Here is a 17,617-nt window from a genome sequence, read left to right on the forward strand (position 1 = left end):
GTGTGTGTGTGTGTGTTGTTATAACTGTCCCTTTCATTGCTCACTTAGCTACGCTTTTATTCTACCATTGTCTGGCCCTACTCACCTCTCAGCAAGATAATATAAGAGCTTTTTATAGAATTATTCCTTTACTAAAGAGAAAGCTGTTTAGCTGCACCGCTGACTGACCTTCAATTTCACACATACACTACATTTACATTTTAGTCATGTGGCAGATGCTCCTTACAAAGACATCCCTACTGTACGGTGTGCACATATTCCAAGGAGGCAGATACTAATATATTAAAAGACAGGAAGGGAGTTGAAAAGAGATATGACAAAAATAAGACCTGCTACTGAGAGAAAACAAGGTGTTCAGAGTGTGAAACATTTTTGATATGGGTTTATAGTAGGATTGCAATTAATGCTTATTGTCATTAATTAATGAATATTTTTCAGTTACCTGATAAATTTTTTCGTCCTTAAAAAAAATTATTAAAAAAAGGCCACGGTGACGCATTTACTTTGTCAAGTAAAAAAATCTCAAATATATTACATTTACGCTGCTGTGAAACAAAAATCTTTACATTTGAGAATCTGAAACCAACTAATGTTTGGCATTTTACTTTAAATTACTTGAATGAATCAATAGTAAAAGAAAATAATCTCTTTTCTTAATTAACAAATTGATTTAGCCCCTACTTTCTAGCAATGGTTCCCAACATAGGATCCCAAGATATATATATATGTTTTCTATATATTCCATTTGAAATATTGTTTATGTTTTGATTCATTAACGCTTACACCAAGGCCATAATCCGTGACAACGGGCTGCAAACATACATTATCTTGTTTTAAATGGGCCCCAGGCCAAAATGTTTGGGAAATGTTGGTTTATAGTATAATATATAACATATACATATTATATACTATGTAGTAAATATAGTATATAATATTTGGTAGGATGCACACATACACACAAACACTGTTTCTTTCCGGTGACCAGATGGTGACTAACCTCACTCCAGACAAGCATGGTTCCAAAGATGACCTGCAGGCCGTCAAAGAAGTTGTCCCCGATGATGATGACGGTAGCGCCCCCTGTGGTCCAGCCTTCACTGGGGCTGATGGCTTTGATGCTGGGGGTTGCTGCAAGATTCACAGATAAAAACAGATTAGATGCTAACTAACTTAATGACAGCCCATAAAGGTCTTTGTTTTTGGCACCATATAGTCCCCTCTTCTTCCCATCTCTCTCTCCTTTTCACACACACATCACCTCTCTCCTCCCAGGGGTCGGAGGCGAGCGAGGAATACTAATCAGAGTGATTATACGCAGCCCGTTATTTAACATCACCCCTGCCCTGTGTGTGAGGGCAGCGGCGGTGCGCTTGTTTTATGACACGTGGCAAAGCGTGCAGGCATGTAAATGTCAGGTGTGCTGAGTGTCTGATCAAAGGCCACGCGACCGGGGAGCAGAGCAGAGCCAACAGTAGCTCTGCCCTCTGAATACGCTTCCTTCATTAACCAAACATTTAGCTCTTGCTCAGCTGTCTGTTTTATATATATCCGTGTAGCTATCTCAGAGCCTGAACATGACCACACAGGGTCATTTCAGCTTCTGCTTGGACATATGTAATGCGTTTTGTAAGCTTTCAATGTTTTCTCTTAAAGCATATTCTTCATGTCTTATCGGACAAAGTACATGGAATAACAACAATAAACCATATTTTCAATAACTGGTATTCAATGTGCTTTTTGACCTTATCTTTTGGTTTTATGGACTTGGAGATTACGGGATGTGATTGAAGAAAAGAACAGCATTGGGAAAATACATGTTTATACAAGCTAAATCTCCTCTCCTTAACAGATATGCAGCTTGTCAGACATGTTGTAATTCTGTAAAGCGGCATAATCCACTTTAGACTGGGCTGACTTTTTTTTCCCTGAAGCCTAGCCTTTGCTCTTTGCCTGACTCCCTGTTCTGTTGATCCTCCCCAACAAGCTGGAATGATATTTAGCCCCCCGATACGCCTGCAGAGATCAACGTTCACCAAGCAGCAATCTGTGGCCGTAATCATGGCCTAAGATGCCTCTTTTTCACAGCCGCTGATATTATGTGCGCTCCATGTGCATGTGTGGACGTGTGTGTTATTGTGTGTGTGTGTGTGTGTGTGTGTGTGTTTGGATTAACCAGATGGTGGAACGTGAATCCATGTGATAGGATTATACTTTGGGGTGTTCCTCTGTGCCATCTGTTCAACTCTATGCGCTGCTCATCTATTACCGCCTGAAATGGGCCCCCAAAGTTGTGTGTCCTGCACACAAACTCAACACACACTAAAAACAAGAAAGAAACCACTGTCTTCTTATAATTCTTCTTATAATTTCATCTTTTCTTTATACTATTATGAACTTTTACCCCTTCCTCTCATCGTTCTTACGTCTCTCCTCCTCTTTCTTGATCTTTCACTCATGTTGTCCCTCCTTCCAACCCCAGTCATCGGGAGAACAGAAAATCAGAGAAGAGGAAATTCCCAAACAAATCGCCCTGACACAGGGAACATCTGTTAGTGTACTGTGTGTACTCTTCTTTCTGTGTAAGATCCAAGTCTCGCTGACGTCTCCAATATGTCTCGTCTTTGTGAACTTTCTAATCGTCTGTGAGACCAGTCACAGGGACAAGTGGTCCACCTTACCTCTGGAGAATAGTCATTAGAAAGGCTGAACCACAACATTCAATCTTAATGCAATCTACTGTAGGCCATCATGTAAATCCCTTCTTAGTTTTTTGTCATTATCATCCCTGAGGTTGACTTTCCTCAAAGAAAAAAAATATGTTTCTCTTATTCAATGTCTGGGAAATCGAAATGAGAAAATAACTGGATTAGGGACCTGGGAATCAGTGCGGGCTCCTAAATCATGTGCACATGTCATTATGAAGTATTAAAGGTTTGGGTCTGACTGTGCATGCGGGGGTGTGTATGTGTGTGCATGGGCTTTTTTGTGTGTGTATGGGTGTGTTTGAAAACCTGAGGGATGGGGAGTGATGGAGGGCTGGAGGATAAAAGCAGGTCTCCGAGGAAATAAAGCCAGTGTTGGCTTTAAGCAGAACAGACCTCATAAGACACATAGTGCTTATGCGAGGCAGAGTAAAAGGCCCAGAGGCAGAGACCTGAGGGGAGCAAGCCACCAGGGAGAGACAAGAGACTCACTAGCTACCCTTCTCTCCTCCCTTAGCTCGAGTTAGAAACCCTACAAGAGAGGAAAGTGAGAATCTGGGAGGAAGCAGGAGAGAGATAAGAAAGAAGGCAAGAGAGCAGGTTTGAGAGGGATAGAGTGGAGACAGAGGAGGGGTAGAGTGCGGAGCCAGACTGGGGGGAAGGGGGTGAGAGAGGGAGGGAGCGAAGGGGAGGTGAACAGACAGAAAGAAAGTGAGGAAGACAAAGAAAAGATCGGCGAGAGAGCCTGGGTGTTTTGTTCCTGCTTTTAATACCGTGTTCCAGGTAGGACGGTGTTCCTTCCGAGGGGTCCAGTCTTCGAGCTCGGCGCCCGTGTTTGGAGTTGTTGTGCACAAACATGTTGTCGGAGACAGCCAGGACATGACCCTCCACGCTCACCGTAGTCGACACAACCACCTGAAAAAGGGAAAGACAGTCGGAAACCATAGAACTATAATAAACCTCACTTTGATATAGAAACCTCCAAATGATATATGTAGTAGTGTGTATGCTGTTGTCCTGAATTATGTACTCCTGTTCATATTCACATAAGTTAAATTGTTAATATACTGAATGGAGTAAAATGCGTCCTAATGTAGAATCAGTACACTACAAGAAGCTACGCACTTTATTTATTTATTTTATATTACAAACCGTATCTTGCATTTCGGCTAGCTTTACTTTTTGTTCTAGACTTTTCCCTGCTTTCTGTGTTTTTGCTATATATATGACGATTTATTTGGAAATGTGTTTCTGGCCACCTGGTAAATGTAAATCCAACATTCATTCTCGTTTTAGCTCTGTGTTTAGAAACTATTTGCTGCTAAATACTCCACTATGTTCACCTGTTAGTCGCTGACTTTGGCTGCCTGCTTTTTGGTACTGGGCAGGTATACAGTTGGCTTTTGAGAGCGTTTTCACTAAAGTAAGTGGATTCATCACTACAAGCGTCCCCTTTCATATTTCACATAGTTACTGGGCCCATTTTTAGCATAAAGACAGCAATTATATCAGCTTTAAATACGTGTTAAGTGAGTATTTTATATGTTTTGGAGTGAAACTGTAATTCATTTTCATCCATTTGTCTGATAATTACAAGTTTTTTGAAGCATGCTTGTGGCAGGGCTGCTGTGTAGCTTGCAACACAGTGTATTGTTGAGACCATGTTGACTAGTCTGGGGTATTTTGTAACTTTGCTGTTACAGAAGCACAGAGACCGTTTATGCAAGAGAGACCTTGTGAATGCTTTGTTTCTCTACAATTGCTAGTATGCAGGTTCATGCATGGATATTGTTTGTTGTTAAATTTGACAAGACTGTATTTTATGAGAATTTTATTTGTTGTTTGGTAATGTAAGAGTGTACTATACTCTCTTTTCTCACTGGATTTATCCCTTGGAAAGCACAGAGAGCATTTATGTGAAAGGGACCTTGTAAATGCTTTGTTTCTCTTCAACTGGATGCTGTTGCCAAGTCTGGTGCTTTGCAAAAATAATCTGAAAGACAGCGCTTGGAAGGGTGGTCCTTGTTCTCTATACAACACATATGGTATGATTGCAGACAGTTGCATCTCACCTGAAAACGCCTCATGTCTCGAGGGTTCCCTGCATTCTTCAGGCAGTTCTGGTTGCACTTCAGGAAGAACTTAAGGAAGAACCTACGGAGAAACAGAGAGAGAGAGAGAGAGAAACAAATGAGCAGCTGTCTGCCACTGAAAGTACAGCATGAGCTACTTCAACAAAACAATGTTACAAATACAAATACAAATAAAACAAATAAAACAGCAGTGGCAGACAAGGCTCATACACTATCCCACCCCCATACATCAGTTGTTTATGACAAAGACAGTTTCTTCTATGTAAAAACTGCTCTGGGATATTGAGTAAGATGCTACCTTGTATATCCATCTCCGAGCTGCTGTCACAGCTTGCCATAAACTCACCGGGGCAGACGCAGGCCCCCCCAGCGGCAGAGCGGTGTGACGGAGGTTGTGCTGTAGCTACTATGCAGCACAGTGTTGCCATTCCTGCCTCTCTCAATCTCAGTGTGAGAGACCACATCAACAGCACCTGCCATGCATTATTAATAGGCTGAGATGGCAAGTATGGCTACCCACATCAATACTTAATGAGGGAGGGAGGGAGGAGGGAGGGTCGGAGGAGTAAAGGGAGGAGTGGGCGGGGAGGGGGGGCACCAGAGGCCTGAAAAGCAGAAAGGGGATGGCTGACAATTTATTCCCTAGCCCCACCCCAAGGCTTGAAGCATGACAACTTCTTCTTTAACTGAAACTACAGTACTATACATCTCTTCCACTCTACCTTCTGCATTGTCTGTCTCTCTCAAAAGAAAAAAAAACCTGATATCAAATGAACCGTGAAAATAAACAGCGCCGTGTACAAATAAACAGGAACCCTCAAAAGGGGGAAAATAAAACTACAACATCCCCCCCCCCTTCTCCTCCTCCTCCCTTTGAGGTAGCTCAAAGAAGTGCTGACAGCTGAAACTGCTTACAATACAGATCTCCACCAGCCAGAGAGAGAATCACTCCTTTGCTCAGCTTTTCTTTCATATGTCTTATTTTCTACCCTCTGTTCATTTGTTATGGCTAGGATTCTGCACTGGGCAGCGCATTTGGAGCCAACTGCCTTAGATATAATCATGCACGAGCAAACGCCTCACACACACACACAAGAGAGATATGTCAAGAGAAACACAGTAAGCAGCAGCGTGCCTTGGACAATTGCTTCATCTAGAAAAAAACAACAACAAGAGACCAAAGAAGATAAATGGACAGACTAGAGTTCTGTCTCATTTCAAGGGCCAGCCGACTGCTGTGCGCATTACAAGCATCTGATGTAACACAAGAACTCGTGAATTTATCCCTGACAACTTTTAAATGCATGACAGCTGGTTAGTGGTAGACACTCTTCTTCAAGTGAGGAAGAAAAAGCCTTGTATGATCTGAATAACAAACTGTCTCTCTCTTCTTTTTTCTCCTGCTTTGTTTGTGTTCTGATTTACGATCTTGCTGGCGCAAGAGGCTAAATCTGAATGTGAAGGGGGGAAAAAGAAAAAGAGAAAGGAAGGGAGGGAGGGAGGAAAGTAGAAAGTGAGAGGAGAAAATGATAGAAAGACAGACATGGTAGAGAGTATGTGAAATCTGAAAGGAGAGACAGACCACCCTCCTGTATATTTTAGAAGCTGTAGGCCAATATCTCAATAATTCATGAAGCAGAGAGATGGATTTTTTTTTTTACAGTGGCTGTTGGACCCCAAAGGCTGAGGGTCTCCCAACTTTCTTATCTCCTCGAGGTCAGAGAGCAGCCTCGCAGACAGCTGTGGACTACATCCACTTGTCCAACATACTCCACCTTCCTCACTGCACCTCCTGTTTAATTCATCGACTCCACTCTTTTCCCAATGTGTCCTTCTCCTCCTCCTCTGAGATATTCATGATGGACAGATGATGGATAAGTGGGTACGGGAAAGTTAGGGTCACCAGAGTCAGAGGTGACCAAATCAGGAGGTTAAACATTCGAGTTTGGATTTGAGAGAGAAAGGAGGAGAAGGTGGAGGAAAAGTGAGTCTGTGCTGAGATATCGAGTGCAAAAAAGAGATGAAGACAGTAAGTCAGAGAGTCAGCATGCTTCATTCGCTTTGCCATATGTCAGCGTGTCCCCTCGATCTCCTGCACGCGTGGATCATCTGATTCATTATTTACATGACTTAAGGTGTCTGGAGTCAGCTGCACGGAAACATTACAAAACTGTAGCATGTTGAATCCTCGGTGCTCTATCTCATCTCCCCGGGAGCCGGGGGACTAGAATCACCGCTGCACACATTTACATGGATCAACAGAGAGTGGGTGTGTGGCAGGGAAGGGGGGGTGGATAAAGAGCAGTGCGTGTTGATATGCAATAGCAAAGAGATTACCATAAGGATTTATGGATAATCTGATTGACAGCTGACCAGTAAATATGGACAGATAACTGACGATAGCCTATAATTCTCTTATTTTCTCTGTTGAGCTCTCTATTATTATGTTTTCCTCCCTTTTTAATCAACAAAAAAGATCATGTATTGCTTCACAACCGTTGCTGTGTTTTTGATGTTGACTTTACAGCGGTGGTTACCAACTGTTTTTTGTCAGGCGAAGCCCCCAGATCCCTTTCTGATGAGCTAAAGTACTGCTTCATTGACACCACCCATCATGTTCATGAAGTATTTCTGCTTGTCTATTCACTTGCTAACTAGTTTTCATGTACCGAGCCTAATGGCAGCACAACTGACAGATTGGTGGGAGGTGTTTGCTGGGCAGTCTAGCTACTCTAGCTTACTGGTTATTGTGTCAACAAATGTACTTAAGGTCTGCATTTCTTCTTTGTCTTTTATGATTTGTACTTTCTGTTAAACACAGCAGAAATGAAATCAGAAAGAAAAATATTTAATCAATTCCTACCAGGACTCAATACACATATGATCACTGCTGTAGCTACCACTGAGGTAACCTCAGTCAGGTCGGTATATTCTCTGGAAATTTGGGGATTTTAACAACCTTTAGCAATTACATACATTCAGCAATTACACAAAAATCACACGTTTTTTTTTTTACGGATGATTTTGGTATTTTTTAGACCTAGTATTTTTAAATTGGACTTTTTTTTAGCAATGTAGAAACAGCATCTAGATCATTATGTAGTGAGATAAAATGTACAGAAAAAAATAAAAGTATATGTAATATCCTGGCTCCGGCGCTACATACAATGTTTCAATTTGTTACAGATAATGTTAAAAAACAACTAAAACTGTATCTGATCCCAAAACATAAATTGTCAGTTGGTCTGTAGACAGTATTGTTTCTGCATAAATTCTTTTTTTGATTATTGCCCCCTCTACCTTGTTTGTGTTTGAGACTCTTGCTGGTTTCAAGCTGTTTTACTGTGCAGACTCCACAGCTACAAATATTACCAGTGCAAATTGCTGCGGCGGCCGGATTAAATGAAATAAAACCATTTTGCTCTCACGTAATTACCCCCAAATCCAGGAATGGCTGTGGAAGTGAATTTGTGTAAATAACTGCTTGGCCTCTTGAAGCCTCGTGGCATAAATTTGTAACAGCGAAAACGAACGAATAAACACATGCAGCCGGTCGCCGTAGTAATTTAATGATCTCACACTTTCATCATATCATAACGGGCATTATTTGTCACTTTGGAGCAATTAAACACAAAATCACCCTCTGCCCATAAAAAACAAAACAAGGAAAGCAATTATAACACAACTTTTAAGTAATCCCTGTAGCATCTAAATATTATTACTGTGGTGATAAAGATTGTCTAAGCGATTAGCTAACAGCAAGGAAGCCTCCGAGGGACAATTCTGTTATATTTTCTAATAATTTTCCTACATTAGCAACAAATGAGGTAAAGAGTTGTTTTCCTTGTCAAATTTAACAGGGATAACTTTAGAACTGTGTGGTTTTATCTTCCTCTGTAGTTCGAGTTTATTCATCTTTCCAGCCTTTTGTTACACATTGTGCTGTACATCTTTGTGCCTCATTTCTTTACTCTTTGCCCCTCCTCTCTCTGTTCTCTCTGTTTTGTTCTGATTCCAATGTGCTGTAAAAATGGCTGTGGGTGATGCCATAACTCAGCCCTCTTCTCTCCCTCTCCCTCCATCCATTCTGCCATACAGATCATCTCCAGAAGAAAAGCACTGTGTCTGGCTCCTAATATGCTTCATGAGGTGTGTAATTCACTGTGCTCCGGAGGGGAGCCATTTGTCTCGGGGGTTAACTAAGTGACACAACAGCACTTCCCCATGCCTGTTACCACCGTGGGACATGTTGAACTAATATAGGCAGGTAGAGGAATGGAAGATCCTGCACTTCAGCAATTAAGCATTAAGATTTGTTCAGGAAATCGATCTTAATGAAGTCAAAGGCAAGTTCAAATTAAGTGTAAATATTTGTAAGCAAATATAATGTTACAGCGGGAAAAAAGGAGTGACAAATTGGGCAACCAAACTAAAAGTGAAGTCTGGCGCTCTCAGAGAACCAAATAGCTTCCTCGGCTCATTCTTTGTATATTTTCTTTTCCTTCCCTTGTGTTATATTTCTCGTATTCTTTCTGTTCTCTGCAACTCTCTTTCGCGCTTTCCGCCATGCATCACTGACACTTCAACCAAGAGCCTGACTGGCTTGTTTTCGTGGTGACCTGTCTCCCTGCCTGCAGTATATGTTTAAGCATAGAAGCACACACACACACACACACACACACACATAGACACACTAATTTAGGGAGATTTATGAGGGGGGCCTTGCACCAGGAGCCATGTAGGCTGACCCCGGGAGTGTAGGGGGGCACTGGGTGGGGGAGGGGGCCTGGCTCCACAGGGGGGGACATTAATAATCCAGAACCAGGTCTGTCTCTGGGCCTGGCCCTGGGCCTCGGACACCAGTAACAGGCTGCAGTGGCCCAGTTTTCTTGAAGAGAAGCATCCAGTTCTACATGCCACACTAATATCAGACAGATAGATACCTTGACTAAAAAAGACAAAACATAAAAGAAAACATGCAAAAGCACATACTGAACTAACAGAAACATGAGTGTAGACAGACCAAGAGAGACCATCACACACACACACAACCACACACACACTTCGCTCCATTCCTTTGGAGTGCTACTCCTCAAAGTAGCAGCGAGCACCTCTATATTGCCCTCATGTCTATCTTAAGTGTCATGATTTATTCAAATAGAACATCTCACTGCGCTGAAAAATTCATTTCCAGCTCGCTATGTGCATCGTCCCATCCTCCTCCTCGTCTTTATCTGCTGGATGTGTGTGCACGTCATGTCAGCTGAATTTGCCCTGTTGTTAAATATTTCTCAGAACAAATGGACCCAGGAGGAGGGAGACGGTGGGTCAGGGAGGATCCGCGCTGTGCCTTTGCCGCTCTGGGGGAGGCCCCACTTGGGAGAGATCGCTCGTCACTTCTCCCGTAGCCGGAGCTCCAGTCCCAGCTTGGGGACAGAAGTCCCAGAGACACTTAACCAATTGTGTTTCATCCATTTCATCCAAAAAGGATCATTCAAAATTCAACTGAGAAATCGTGCAGGGAGCATTGAAAGACAGGCAAAGAGATCTCTCCTGTGTGGGAACAGCAAAGGGGAAAAGAGTGCTGGCTTCCACAACTTGTAGCCTGATAACATCGCTACCCGTGGCCTCGCTTTACACCAGAGTGTAGAAAATGCAACCAAATAAACATCTGTGCATGCGTGTGTGTATGTGTGTGTGTATCAAAGCCATGATGAATAAGAGGCTGTCTGGGTGATGGACAAGCTTGGCAGGCGGTGCTGATTGAAACACTTCCTCTGTCGGGGCCTGGCCCATTAATCTGATGGAGACAGAGACAAAGAGAGCGAGAGAGAGAGGGAGACAGGGAAAAGCTCCAGGCCCCCAGACCACAGGAGTAATGAAGGGTCCTGGTCCCTCTCACCTCAGCGCTGTCCTGCCATGCTGGGACGCGCTGCAACCCTGTCCAACCCAAACCCTGCCCTCGTGGGACTGACCAGTGAATAATGGCCCTGTCATCAGCCTGGGTAGACGCTGCCGCACAGCCGAAGGGTGTGTGTGACCGCGTGTATGTGTGTGACCGAATGCTTATGCCCGCCCGCGTGCCTCCCTGCGCAGTCATTTACCCTAACTGTTCTTCTTTCTACCTTAGTTGAAGACTGATGTATTCATTTTGAATAGTGTTGATTTAAGCACATGTTAAACTTAATGCATAATGCATCGACTATATATAGCTTGATAAAGAGCATTGTGTCAACCCAGGACCAGCCCCATACATTGTGTGGATGAATGTGCCGCTTGCAAAAGTTCTTTCTTTTTGTTCCATTTAAGCACTGTATTAAATCATAACTATGACTGTGACTGTACGCAGGCTCAAGGTTATGTTTCTAAATGCAGCGGGATCAGAAATCAGAAACTTAATTAGTGTGCCGTGTTTGTTCTCGGGTGAAAAGTTGTTCCCTCCAATGGGTCTTGAGGGAGGAATATGGAAGCAGAGGGTGGGAGACCGAGAAAATGTGTGTGTGAGAGAGAGAGAGTGTGTGTGATGGGGGAAAGAAAGAGGGAGATTGATACTGAACAGAAACGTATGGCTTCCTACAGTGTGTGTGTGTGTGTGTGTATGTGTGTGTATGTGGACATGTGCACATGTGTGTTTTGGCCTTAGCATCCCTCTGTGTTTATCAAACATATTACAGCTCCTTCTAGATTCCTCACCTGCAAACCCCCAGCCTGCTACATATGGCCCACCAATCACAAAATAAGGAATCATGCATACATTAGCATAGCTAATGGCCTACCCTCTCCATTTAATATGCAAATTTCCTGAAACATTACTGAATGCCGTCTGTTCTAAATGAATAAATTTGAATCGCAATTAGAATAATCCTTTATAATTAATGAAAACTGTCAATTTTGGTTCATAAGTAATTTGATTAAAGTGGTGATGGGACACTTATGAAGTTCATCGGGCTGCGAGGAGTGTGAACACACACTCGCACGCATTGCATGCAAACACACACAAAAGCTGCATGACAACCAACAGCAGGACCAGGGCTGCATTATTGATGAAGATGATTAATAAACTTATGAAAGTGGTTGTCACACATGCCGGACCTTTTTTTCTTTTTTACCCAACACAACTTCTTTCCACTCCTTTACCGCCGTGGAGAAACAACAGATCAATCACGCCTTTCTGCCACCTGACAGGGAGGGAAAAGTGAGGGAGTGATTGAAAAGGTTTCCCGGCCTCGTGGTGCTGTGTCAGTGGCCTGTCTGTCCAGTGGGAGACACTGATGGACTGTCGAGGCAGAGGGAGCACCACACACACATGCCAAGTCATTACAGGGGGTTGAAACATTTCCCTGTTGTTTCTCACAGGGGGACGGGCAGTGCTGCTGTCTGCTGGGTTTTATCAGTAAATAATAACATGTTATGAGGAGCATGTAGTTGAAGAAGAGGGTGGCCAGTTTGTAACTGTTCATCAACATCCACCTCTTCACCATTAACTCTCTCATGCTGTGCAATGCTGCCACTGAAGCGTATAATGGTGTCACTTAAATTAGGGTCACTCATCTGTGGGAAACTGTTGCAATGTGCGCTGAATGTGTATCTCTTCCCCTTGTACGGTATGTATATGAGCGTGAGCATGCTGGTGTTTGCGCGTCAACTCGAACGTGAGTGTGTGTACGTGAGTGTGTTTGCATGGCTTCAACCCAGTAATAATGGTCCAGATAGTGTAGAGCCTCGCAGACTAATTAGCCATATCACTGAGAAAATAGCAGGCTGCTAATTAATGGGTATTATGGCATTTCAGAAGTCACTGCTCTAATTGGGAGGGAACTGAGCCTCACATTTCCATACTGCAGTAATACCAGCTTTATCCACTCGTCTATCTGTCTGTTTGTCTGTCTGTCTACCTACTTGGCATGCTTGCTTTTAAACACAATCCTCCACATGCATGCAGGCAAAATAATTATCCTGCACATGCTCACATTTTCAAACACACATACACCCAGTAATGCACTGGTTGTGTACACACACACACACACTGCCAAGAGAGCTACTTTTTGCCACGAGGGGACAAGAATCATTCATTTTTATAACCTCTGACCCATAATCTTATATATTTATTCTGATTAAATATCTTTTTATTGCTTTTAGAGGAAAAAAAGCCTAATGCAAGTGAATTGGTGAGTAATATAATACACCTGAATAATTCTCTGCATCATTTTGTACGTGTGTGTGTCTCAAAACCAGCTCTCTCTGATACACATGCATACATGCATATCCCCTATAGATTCCTCTTAACCCTATCAGACGGTGGGACAATCAAAATAGATTTGCATTCAAATGCCACATGCTCGGTATCAAATATCAAATCAAGCCCGAGTCACTGAGACAGACAGACAGTCATCTCCTCCCTGCTTCCTCCACCTCCCTCCAACACCTCCTCCTCCTTTCTCCTCTCAGGGTCCCAGGGACTCCCATTCTCCCCTGGACAAGCTCTATCGAGGAGTGACAGGCTGTGGCCAGGGCTTGATTGACAGCCTGTTGATGCTTCTCTCTTTCCACCACACATACACACACACACACACACACACACTCCCTGTTCGCCTCCACCACCTCCCCCTGCTCGTGCACTGGTCTGGGTGTCAGTGATAGCCCCTGGGCTAGTGCCCCGCAGGCTGCACAGCGCTATACATACAAATCACAGTGTGTCAGCCTTGTGAATGGGCCCATTTTGACTTTGTCCTTGTAAAGTCAGGCCCCCCTTGAAGCGGCCTGGATCTGTATCCTGCCTCTTTTTTACTTTTCCTTTCATTCGTATATACACACAGAGGCAGATGCATGATGAAACCTACACAAAGAGACAAGTAGTAGGAGTACGCACACACATAAACACATGTGCACAGAAACACAGGGGAAAAATGGCAGATTTAAGCGTGGTGGTAATAGGCAGCACCTCACAGCGACAGGGTATAAATACATCAACAACAACACACACATAGACAGTCCACACACACCGTAACAGCCAAGACCCGGGGCCTAATCTCACACACTCAGCTAGTACACCTGGTTAATGTTAAGAGGGCAGTTATAGTCAATTACATTCCCATATAACGCATAAACCTCCACCCTGCCTGTGCCGGGAGAGTAATTGAAAACAGGCACAGAACGCACCGGGGTCCAGACAAAAAGTCAACTTCCCACCCCTGACTTTCCCATTCACTACATGTGCTGTCTTCCCGTTTCATATTCTGGAGTCCTGGGGGCAAATGTAAGTGGGAGGAAGGGATGTGTTGCCATTTGGATATAAGGCAGTGAAAGAGCAGGAGGATATGGAGTTATATGAGGTACTGGAGAGGAAGACAAAAGGAGTGGGAAGGGGGAGATGGTACGGGCTTTGTCTCCCAGGTGAGGTCCAGGGGAGGAGCAGTTAGGGTCGGGGTGAGAGGGTGGCGGACTGCTGGTGGTGTTCTATGTGGGTGGGGTGGCTGGGTGGGTGGAGGATTAAGGGGGACAGCGGTTGTAAGTAGGAGTTTGAGACTGACAGGTGACATTACCCTGCGTCATGGCTGGAGGGACAGAGGGACAGAGGGCGCGATGGTTATCCAAGCAGAGAAATGTCAACGTCCAGACACCGCTGTGACACACACACACACACACACAAACAAGAGCTCCACAGACACACAAGTACACAAAGATCCAGGACAAAGGAGTCTGGAGTCTTTGAGAACGAAAAAGGCTGGCTACAGTGGGCAGAGATGAAGAGATTACATCCTCTCCATTTAAAAAAGGAGGAGATGAGAATAAAGAGACAAAGCAGAAGAAAAGGCTAAGAGTCACTGACTATACTATTACGAGTCAACAACCTTGCATTTATTCATATCATCTGCTTTCAAAACATAAGCCTCCATTCTTTCCTGAAGTTAGTTCTTTCTTCACATTTCTCCCTTTTCTCCGCCATTTTCATTAAAGCCTAACCTAATTTTGGCAAAGCTTATAAAATGTCCATATTGCTGCTCATTCGACCCCATTGATTTAGTGTTTGGTTAAATATTCACGACTGTGGATGCAATTAACATGCTGTTAATGAATAATTGATCGCATCTTAAGCGGCCATAAAACTCATGCATATTAATTATTGAAACAGGAAATATGAAAAAAAAAACAACCTTCCTTGTTTTGCCTCAATCAACGTTCTTTCATTTTGTTTCTTTAGTCAGGAAGGCCTGTTAAGAGTATTCGAGAGGGAAAAGTGCAGCTTGTAAATGTGTGTGTATGGGAAGGAGACAGGAGGCAGAAAGTGCTACGAACACTATGCAAATGTCTCCCGTAAACACCGCTTTAACAGCTCTCGTATGCATTTAAGCTGCCTTTGAGTACATCCATTTAGCTGGTATATACATCTCTATGTGTGTGTGTGTGTGTGTGTGTGTGCATCGTACAGCTCAGCGATGTGGAGTACAGTGAGCCTTATGACAGCCTTGGTGTGACAGAGGTAGTAGCTGCCGGTTTTAAGAGCAAGTGTTTACCAGGAGCGAACACAACAAAAAAAACAAATCTAGTGAACATGGTAGGCTTGTCAGCATGAGACTGGAGATCAGTCAGCCAACAATGAGCTTTCCTCTCCCACTGTGTCGCTACTAGTGTATGGGTATAGGCTGATGTCACCCCTGGCACTTCCCCGGGCCCTGGTGAGTGGAGAACAATAGTGTACAGAGGGAGATGGGGGTGGGAGGGGGGAGTCAGCTTGAATGTGTCTCGCATTAATGCTGAGATGCACCTGTGGTCAGGTGAATGTTCGACTCCCTCCCCCGTGTGTATGTAAGAGAGCACGACTGTATGTTTGTGTGTGTTTGCCGCAGGTTTGGGGTTAAATTCATTATCCGCACACCCTGCAGTCTTAAACCACTCTAAAATGTCTTGACATGAAAAATACATTCCAGAAGCAGCCACACACTCCAGGAAAACACCAATTTACATCGTCGCTTGTTATTTATTTAGCACTCAAAAAGCTCTAAGAGGTGTGTGTGTGTGTGTGTATTAGGTGTGTGTTACCCCCCTCTATCTCCCTCTCCGGCACCTAACTAACTACTCTGCGATGTTGGTGCCTCGAAGCTAAAAGTGACAAGCCGTCAATTGTGTTCCAATATTAACCCCCTCTCAATGTCTGCGTGCCCGTCTTCTTCTCTGTGATGTTGGCTTGATCAAAGAGGCAGCACTTTGGCAAAAATAACCAGGGAGAGTGAGATGGAGGACACCATGCTGCTTACAGACTGATGAACGACGGCCAGTCTCTCTGCAAAACACTGTCCCCCTTTTCTTTTCTTTGTCTCTCCTTCTCAGTCTTTCTCATTATCTCCTTTTTTCTCTCTCTTGGAGAGGCAACATGAGGCGTTGGCCAAGCATGATTCAATATCTTCTATATACAGCCAGGCAGTTAAGTAGTAGTTCATAGAGTGTACGGTATACAATTTTATGGAGAGATAGAGCGTATATGCTCAAGCTTTTTATATGGAGGGGAAGACGGCGCTTGCCAACATTTTCCCTATTTTGTTCTTACTATTCTGAAGAGAGATTGAAAGAGGGCTGGGCGGGGGATAAAAGAGAGAAGCAGACCACCAGAGAGATAGAATATGATAGAAAGATGCCCCGTGTCTGTGTTTCATCTTATGTTAGCAGGTTCACCTAGCGGTGAGATTCCTCAAATGCACCTTTAGTCATCAGCAAGGGGGGCTGAAGGGGAAGGGATAGAGAGAGAGAGAAAGTAAAGAGAGAAAGAGTAAGCACACACACGAAAGAGGGAGAGATGGGAGGTGGATCTCTCTGTGGCTAATTCTCTGGGTGTGGGAAAGCAGAGCACCTAACACAGGTTGGCCTGGTTTCAGTAATGAGTTTGATTCTTCTCTCTGCCTCCTCAGTCTCACTGGGGACTAAGACTGCATAATAACATCCTCCATACACACACACACACACACACACACACACAAGCACAAACAGGTCTATGGGGAGCTAATTATTCTCACCTGTGTTAATTATTGCTGTAAGCCAATCAGCGGACTCTGTGCTAATTAGGCAGTGTTAGGTCTGATTAGTGTTTTGCAGCAGGCCCACTCAAACTGTTATCTACCATACTAGTCCCCTCAGGCGAAAGAGGAGAACAGGTGGAGGCTTGCCCTGTGTGTGTGTGTGAGTGTGTGTGTGCGCTCATGCTTAATAATAAATAACTGAGGGACAGCTTAAATTCACAATAAAACAAAGTCCAATCCGTTTCTTTTCGGATCAAACTTCCATTACACAAAACTATGCATGCCATAAATTCAACCACTCTGCCCTCAGAGTTAATTGGCCCTGGTTTGGGGTCATTTTTTTTTATCTGGACAAACATCCCCTCTGCCCTTTTAGTTAATGAGGGCTGATCCAGGATCAGTTCTGTCACTAATGGCTTCTTTTTGCCAGGATAACCTCTCGGATTGATCCACGCATCACACATGCAACCCCCGTCCTGACCCAGGAGTGCTAGCTTCTGTGTGAGTGCGTTTGGCAGGGAAAACAGAGATGCTCAAAGAAGAAAGAAAGAAAGACAGATAGAGAAGAAGGGAGTGATAAACGTTTAAATGGAGGGTCTGTAGAGGATCTCCCAGCTGAGAGGAATGAAAAGAAAAAAGGAGAAAAAAGGGAGAAAAGAAGAGGAAAGGATGAGAGAAGGAGGAGGGGGGAGCGAGAGGTGGAGAAGCTGGAGGAAACCTTCCTCTTATGACACGATTGATTTTCTTTCAGAGGCTTGAGCCTGTCACTACTGAACACTTGGTCCCCCACTCCTCCACACACACACACACA

General features: G+C 43.8%; 1 protein-coding gene across 3 annotated transcripts in view; it reads right to left on the reverse strand.

Annotated features, from left to right (window-relative positions):
• ebf1a (EBF transcription factor 1a) overlaps nt 1–17,617 on the reverse strand; it is a 52,165-nt gene that overhangs the window by 18,551 nt on the left and 15,997 nt on the right. For all 3 annotated transcript variants that reach the window (XM_035669543.1, XM_035669544.1, XM_035669545.1), the window contains exons 7-9: nt 4,775–4,856; nt 3,476–3,617; nt 998–1,128 (exon numbers count right to left, since the gene is read on the reverse strand). In XM_035669543.1, coding sequence (XP_035525436.1) covers nt 998–1,128; nt 3,476–3,617; nt 4,775–4,856 — 355 coding nt within the window. The remainder of the gene's footprint in view (nt 1–997; nt 1,129–3,475; nt 3,618–4,774; nt 4,857–17,617) is intronic.

Source organism: Morone saxatilis, unplaced genomic scaffold (assembly GCF_004916995.1).
Source record: "Morone saxatilis isolate NCDOM2014 unplaced genomic scaffold, NCSU_SB_2.0 Contig22, whole genome shotgun sequence".
Classification (NCBI taxonomy): domain Eukaryota; kingdom Metazoa; phylum Chordata; class Actinopteri; family Moronidae; genus Morone; species Morone saxatilis.